This window comes from Falco punctatus (genome assembly GCF_963210335.1).
Source record: "Falco punctatus genome assembly, chromosome: 10".
Classification (NCBI taxonomy): Eukaryota; Metazoa; Chordata; class Aves; order Falconiformes; family Falconidae; genus Falco; species Falco punctatus.
The window spans coordinates 17,630,334-17,636,891 of record NC_137590.1 but is presented as its reverse complement, the minus strand read 5'-3'; the positions used below and the strand labels follow the sequence as shown (position 1 = coordinate 17,636,891).

The following is a 6,558-nucleotide window of genomic DNA, read 5'->3' as shown; positions in this document are numbered from 1 at the left end:
AGATTGGGCAAAGCTGACTGAGCCTTTCCCAGCCAGCTGCTCACCCACCCCATCCTCAGCGGCAGGAAAGCCGCCAGGACTCCAACACCATCCCCAGGCCCCTAATCCTGCTCAAGCCAGGGCCCTACAGGAGGAAAATAGCCTCTTTTCTTACCTTTTCGGCCCCAAAGTGCATGCTGACCAGTGTTTTCACTGTCAGGTTGGTGTTTCCCTTACAGCAGCTGAGGCTGGTGGCAGCGCCAGGCAGTGCCACCGCTACGAGTGCAGCCTGTGCCAGGGCTGTGCTAAGGCTCTAATTGCCTCTTCAGTAATTACCACAAACAATCACCTGCTGCTTGCAAGCGGCCACAGCTGGGGCCAGCTCCCCATGGCCAGCACCAGCCAGAGGAGCCACCCCATGGTACTGGTTTCAACTTGCAAAGAGGCTTTTCAAATCATGAATTCAAAGGACACAGATGGGAGACCTCACAATGCCTCCAGCCCCAGCCTCCCCCCACCTCCCTCCATCAGTAACTCACCGTAACAAAACTTGAGAGTATCAAGTTTGCCAGTGCTCAGCAAACCGTGGCCCCAAAACGCAGGCTTAGCCCTGGGATCTCCCCACAGCACTGCACTGAGCAGACACCTCCAGCCCCCCTTGGCATGCTCCAGTGCAAGCCCCCGGCTGCCGCCGTGGTCTGGGGAGCTGGTATTACCGGTGGTGGATGGTGCTGGCTGCGGGTTTCATCTTGCCCTGACACCTCCGTGAGCTTTTGCAGCCATGGAGAGCCGGGGGGGATTCCTCCTTGGCCCTAGCAGCCTTGTGCAACCTGCATGCATCCGGCTCATCAGGGCTGCTGGGCCAGCTGGCTGGGTGGGTTGCTTTCCTCCTCCTTTTTTCTTTCTCTTTCCACCCCCACCCCCAACCCCCCCTCTCTCCTACAGCCAGAGTTATTTATTTTTTTACCCCAAACAGGTTCAGGTGGAGATGGAGGTGGAGCAATGGGAGGGAGGGACAACCAACCCCTCCTGCAAGCCTGGCGCCCAGCGATTGGGGCGGCAGGAGAGCCCGGCGCAAGGCAGGGGCTGAACAGGGAGGGGGGAAAGTAAATAAATTATTTAAAAAAAAAAAAAAAAAAAAGAGTAAAACCAAGCACCACTCCAGCAGGTCCAGTCAGCTTGAGCGGCGCACAAGGGAGGCAACTGGCAGGAAGCCTGCGCTGGGGCACCAGGCGAAGTTCCAAAGGTAAATGCAGTTCCCCTCCGCTTCCCTTTCCGCGTTGATGCCATCTCGGCTGGGGTCAGCAGGGTTTCGCGCTCTCCGCACAAGCCCTGCTGCTCTCCTCCAGCCCTGCTTGCTCCCTTGGCACACACAGCCCTGCTGCCGTGCCTCCCTGCCTGCCTTGTTTTCCCTGTGGCCGTGCGCCGGGGGATGCTGCAGTGCGACCATCGCCTACTACTGCACGGCATCTGCACGGTCCTCTGCCACACTTGGAGCACTACAAAACCGGGGTGTCCCCAACCCCAGGATGTAGGAAATGGGAGCATACTGCTGCCCGTTAACCTGTGCTCCTCCCTCCCTCCCTCCCTCCCGGACAGCAGCCCTGACGCCTGGCTACCCTTTGAGCATCCATCAACACTTCATTTCCCACTGCAAAGTGGCTGCGCCTCTCCATGGGGTCAGGGAGGCATGTGGGGCCTCCCTGAGGTCGCTGGCCAGTCTGCAGTCTGCTTCCCTATTTCCAGCCATCAGAGTGAAACAGTTTACAAGTGACCCATCCAGGCAGGATCAAGCAGAGCCAGAGCATCCCACCCTGGTGTAGCATTTCTCATCCCCTTCCCCAAGCAAAAACTGGGTGGGCTGGCTCATCTCCATCCCTTGTTCTTCCATTCATGGCCATGGAAAAACCCAGTTAATACTTTAGGTGTAAATTGCTTTCCAGCTGCTCAAGCTGAACACGTTGTAAGCGTCCCTTGTGTACCTTGACCCACAGTTTCATGCCACGCCTGGCACCAGGGCTGCTGTGCCAAAGGGAAGCAACGTGCCTCCCTCCCTGTTCACTGCAGAGCCATGCTGCAGAACCCCCCTTCCTGTTTCACACCAGCAGCAGAGGGAGGGGGTTTCTCCAGGGATGACCCCAGCCTCAGCAGCCTTGCTGTTACCCCAAACCAGTTTGCAACCAACAGCAATGAAGCTCTGAGGCAGAGAAGCAGCCAAGAGAGATTTTTATCCTTCCCGACCCCAGCAGTTATGCCTGATGTGTTTACAATTGTGCTGCCTTGCAAGAACACTGGCAATGTGACATCTTTGTTATTCCCACATCAACCCCAGCAGACACATCATGCACACCAGGGGCTCTGCAGGTGTTCGGGGATGGAGGAGTCCGACCCCACCACCAGGCTCTGCTTCACCGTTTGCTCCCAGTGCCCCTTTGCACTGCTGCAATTTATCGGCAGGGTGTGGGGGTGTCCTCCCTAGGACCCCTCTTCCCACAGGGCTATTGCAGCGGCACTGCCGCCGATTGCACAATGCCAGCTGGGGGCTCGTGTCCCCCCCATCCCTGTGCACCCTCCTCACACTCCCCACACGTGCGGCACGTCGTTGTGTAGCTACGCCTCTCCTGAGGCATAGCCTCGGGTAGCAACGCACCGAGCCTCCTAACGCGAGGGGAGCACTGCACCCACTTGGTTTATCTCACGCTACGAGAGCTCACAAGACAGGAAGCCCATATTTCTATAAATAAACCACCCTGCTGTTTAATTAGCAATTTCAATGGGCGTGTCAGGCTGGAAGCAGCACTATAGCCAAGATGGGGTGTTGGTAGCGTGAAGGGGGCCCCACTGAGCCTCTCATAAGCAGCCGTGGTGCAGCTCACCATGGGTGCATGGGGAGGTATTGCACACCCCACGACTGAGCTATGAACACGGCTCATTTCCCCTCGCTGGCCTCTGGTTTGAGCCAAAGCCATGTTTTTAACATCCTGCAGCCCTCGGTTGGTTATTAATCACTTCCTGCTCATAAATTCACGGTCAAGAAAGCCAGGCTGCGAGTCTGCGCTGCACAGAGAGTGCAGGTGACATGGTAGCCACCAACCCATGACCAGGACACGGCTTTGGCTTTATGCCAGAGCAGCACCCACCGCTCCGCAACCTGAATCGCTGTGGGGACCGATGGGGATTGCCAGGGCACTCTGCACCAGCCTGGAGCAGCCAGCACTCATGAAGCCATTTCTGATCTGTTCCAGGCTCAGCCTGTCCTGTGGCGGTGGCAGGTGGACTTTGCCTCCCGGAAGAGCCCGAGGGGTCCCTCCTGCCGAAGGTGGCCTGCTGGTGATGCCGGCAGCTGCCCCACACATTGCCTGAGCACACCATGGCAGGTAGGCTGCAAATACCAAAACTTTCACCTTTTTTCAGCTGAGAAGAACCCCTTACTAGCAAGCGTGGCAGAGGGTGCTGCTTGCTGCTCTGCCTTTGCCTTGTAGGGTGGGTGAGGGTCTGTCCCAGCCCCAAAAACCAGCTCAGCCTGTTGCAAAACAGCCACGAGCACCGCTCGCTGCCAGACCCCCACGGCAGAGCTTGTTTTTCTGGGGAAGCTGGGATGGCTACAACAGTTGCCTGCCCAGCTGGGAGCTAGATCACCTTTCCCACCCAAACCCCTTTCCCACTGTGTTCCCAGACCTTTGCAGCATGCCTCCTGAAATCCTCATCCCAGCTGCCAATGAGACACTGGAGCTGGCACTGGGGAGCTGGATAACGCTGAACTGCACCGTGCGCTGGGCGGCCACCGAGCACTGTGAGCCCGTCCCTGCCTGGACCAAAGATGGGCAGCGGCTGGGCACTGAGAGCAGCCAGGACACTGCCTGGTAAGTACCCTGTCCTGGGGTATGTCTGTCTGTCTGTCGGGATGGGTTACTACACAGCCCAGCCCACAGAGGCCCCATCTCCCCCCCAGGTTTACTCAAAATGCCTCAGAGCGGCTCCTCACCAGCATCCTGCAGCTGAACCTCACACACAATGATGACTTCGGGGTGTTTGCCTGTTGGATCAGCAACGCCACGGCCACCTTCACCCTGCAGCGAGTGGGTAGGGACATGCTGGGGACAGAGAGGGGGCACCTTCAAGGAGGGCCCAATTGCCTAGGGCAGAAACGATGGCCCCATGGGGATCATCAAGGCGGGTGCTAGGGGCATTGCTGCCTCTCCCAGGGCAGTGCATCGGGGTGCAAACCTACACCAAACCCAGGAAACATGGGCCACCAGCCACACTCACCATGCCTTTCCCTGTCCTTGCAGAGGTGGCAGGGCATGTGCCTGCGGTGCTGGCAGCTATCCTTGTCCTGGTGCTCCTGGTGCTTCTGGCTGGGCTCTATGTCCGATGCCGCCTGAGTGTGCTCCTCTGGTACCGGAACCACTACGGCGAGCTGGAGATCAATGGTGAGCTGCCAGGGAAGGGCACAGAGGCGGCGCCCTCCTTGGGAAAAGCCTCCACGAGCCAGGGGCTTGCCCACACGCAGAGCCCTCCCCAGTGTTACACCCCCCTTTCCGCATGGCTCTCTCCAGATGGGAAGCTGTACGATGCCTACATCTCCCATGCCACCACCCCAGATGACCGAAAGTTCGTCCACTTCATTGTGAAGCCACAGCTGGAGAACCGCTATGGCTACAAGCTCTTCCTGGATGAGCAAACCATCCTGCCCAACTCTGGTAGGCACCAGACCTGCACTGGGTTGGGCAGAGGGGTGATGATACCAGTGCCTGGGGGCTTGAAATCCCTTTGCCTGCAGAGCCATCAGCTGACTTGATTATGAATGTGAGCCGGTGCCGGCGTCTCATCGTGGTCCTCTCCATCGCATACCTGGAGCAAGAATGGTGCAACAGCAGCTTCAGGTAGGAGCAGCTCCTGCCTGCTCCCAGGGAGAGGAGCTGGTGGGTCCTCCGCCCTCCTGCCACACACCTGTCTCACAGGGAAGGGCTTTGGAGGCTGCTGGAGCTTTCAAAGAAACCCATCTTCATCATCTTCGAGAGCCAGTACAGGGAGATCACCCACCCTGCCATCAATGTGCTGAAGCAGCACCGGAGCGCTGTGACCCTGCTGGTGTGGCGAGCTGGCTCCATGGTGAGAGCCGAGCAGGACTCTGTTCTGCTGGCACCTCTGTTTCCATCCCCAGTGCCCCATTTTGTGTCAGCCTGCCCACGATGCTCTGGGGCTGCTGCCCATGCTTCAGTGCTCCTAAAAAGCAGGTTGGGGCACTTGTCTTTTAGAGGCAATTAAAAACAACCCAACCAGAACAGCCCTAGATCTTGGCGCTCGCTCCCCAGACTTGCGTGATCAGGAGCCCTGTGCTACTCCAGGGTTTCCCCCAGCGCAGGCGCCAGCATGAAGCCTCAGCTCTCAGAGCGAAGCTTTGGCCTGTGGCTGCTCCGGCCATTTCAGGGCCAGGCTGGGAGCTGGAGCCCTTTGGAGCGTTTCAGCAGGTCGGGCCGGTTTCTCCGCTGTTGTGCGGGCACGCTGCCATGCCAGGAGCACAGCCCTCACCTTGGCTGAGCTCCCAGCACTGGGAAGAGTGAGCTGAGCACCACAAAGCCTTCCGCAGCCCTGTGCGGGACTGGGCTTGGCTTCGTGGTGATCCTGACATGGCTCATCTCCTCTGCCCGTGCAGACCCCATCTTCAGACTTCTGGAAGGAGCTGTGCCTGGCCCTGCCCCGCAAAGTGTCTTTCCAGGGGACCATGGGGGACCCGCAGACCCAGCTGCAGGAGGACAAGGACCCCATGCTGATCCTGCACAGCAGCTACCTGGACAGTGGTGGAGACCTCCACCCAGATGGGGACCTCGGTACAGGTCCTTGTCCCCTGCTTCTGCTCCTGGGGGGGACAGATGTGCACTGAAGGTCACCTTTGGGCTTTGCTTCACCCTCCCATGACAGACGGGCTGGGTTTAGCCCCTTCCCCACTGCCTAAAACCCATCTCCTGCTCCTTGCAGGCCTCCGAGGGAGCATTTTCAGAAGCCCCCCACCTCCCCGCATTGGCGGCCCCAGCACTCGCATGGCTTCGGCTGCCGGCATGATGGAGGACCCACAGCTGAGGGATGGCCAGAGACCTGAGCTCGACATCTCAGACCTGGGATCGCGCAACTACAGTGCCCGCACAGACTTCTACTGCTTGGTGACAGAGGATGACATCTGAGCAGGGCCACAGGCCAGCAAAGGAGGCAACCTCCTTTCCCCATGGGGCTGCATGGACCCAGATCGTGGCTGGAGGAGCCCGGGCTTTATGATGAGACCAAAGCCAAGGTCTTGGTGGGAAAAACAGGAGCCGGCTCCTTCTGGCAGCATGCTCCATGGTGGAAAACCATCACCAGGGGACAGCCTTGCCCCCACTGCCTCCCTGGGGACATTTTTCCTGCATGATGGACAAGCATTGGGATGGGTGACACTCTCCAAGAAGCAACATGTCCCATCCCCAGTGGCTGGGAAACGCCTGACAGAGCGGATGCAGCACCCTCTCTCCTACAGAACCCCCATGGCAATAAAATGCTGCTGTACCAAGTGGGTCTCGCCCACCTGCAGGAACGCGAGTG

At 58.7% G+C, this 6,558-nt stretch overlaps 1 protein-coding gene across 5 annotated transcripts; it reads left to right on the top strand.

Annotated features, from left to right (window-relative positions):
* The first annotated feature begins 28 nt into the window (after nucleotides 1–28).
* SIGIRR (single Ig and TIR domain containing) lies at nucleotides 29–6,166 on the top strand. Of its 5 annotated transcripts, none has more exons than XM_080405048.1 (9): nucleotides 29–3,356; nucleotides 3,656–3,842; nucleotides 3,932–4,062; nucleotides 4,272–4,412; nucleotides 4,539–4,682; nucleotides 4,763–4,865; nucleotides 4,944–5,094; nucleotides 5,639–5,813; nucleotides 5,962–6,166. In XM_080405048.1, the coding sequence occupies exons 1-9, from the start codon at nucleotides 3,350–3,352 to the stop codon at nucleotides 6,162–6,164; spliced, it is 1,242 nt and encodes a 413-aa protein (XP_080261174.1). In that variant the 5' UTR covers nucleotides 29–3,349; the 3' UTR covers nucleotides 6,165–6,166. The 5 variants fall into 5 exon arrangements, with proteins under 5 accessions (XP_080261174.1, XP_080261173.1, XP_080261171.1 ...); XM_080405047.1 differs by having other exon boundaries at nucleotides 5,639–5,819; XM_080405045.1 differs by having other exon boundaries at nucleotides 4,272–4,682.
* Nucleotides 6,167–6,558: the final 392 nt, after the last annotated feature.

Bases quoted from the DNA above. Each gene is read 5' to 3' on its own strand.
- SIGIRR (XM_080405044.1), top strand. The intron at 4,063-4,271 runs GTAGGGACATGC...CTGTCCTTGCAG, and splicing joins CTTCACCCTGCAGCGAGTGG to AGGTGGCAGGGCATGTGCCT. The intron at 4,866-4,943 runs GTAGGAGCAGCT...CCTGTCTCACAG, and splicing joins TGGTGCAACAGCAGCTTCAG to GGAAGGGCTTTGGAGGCTGC.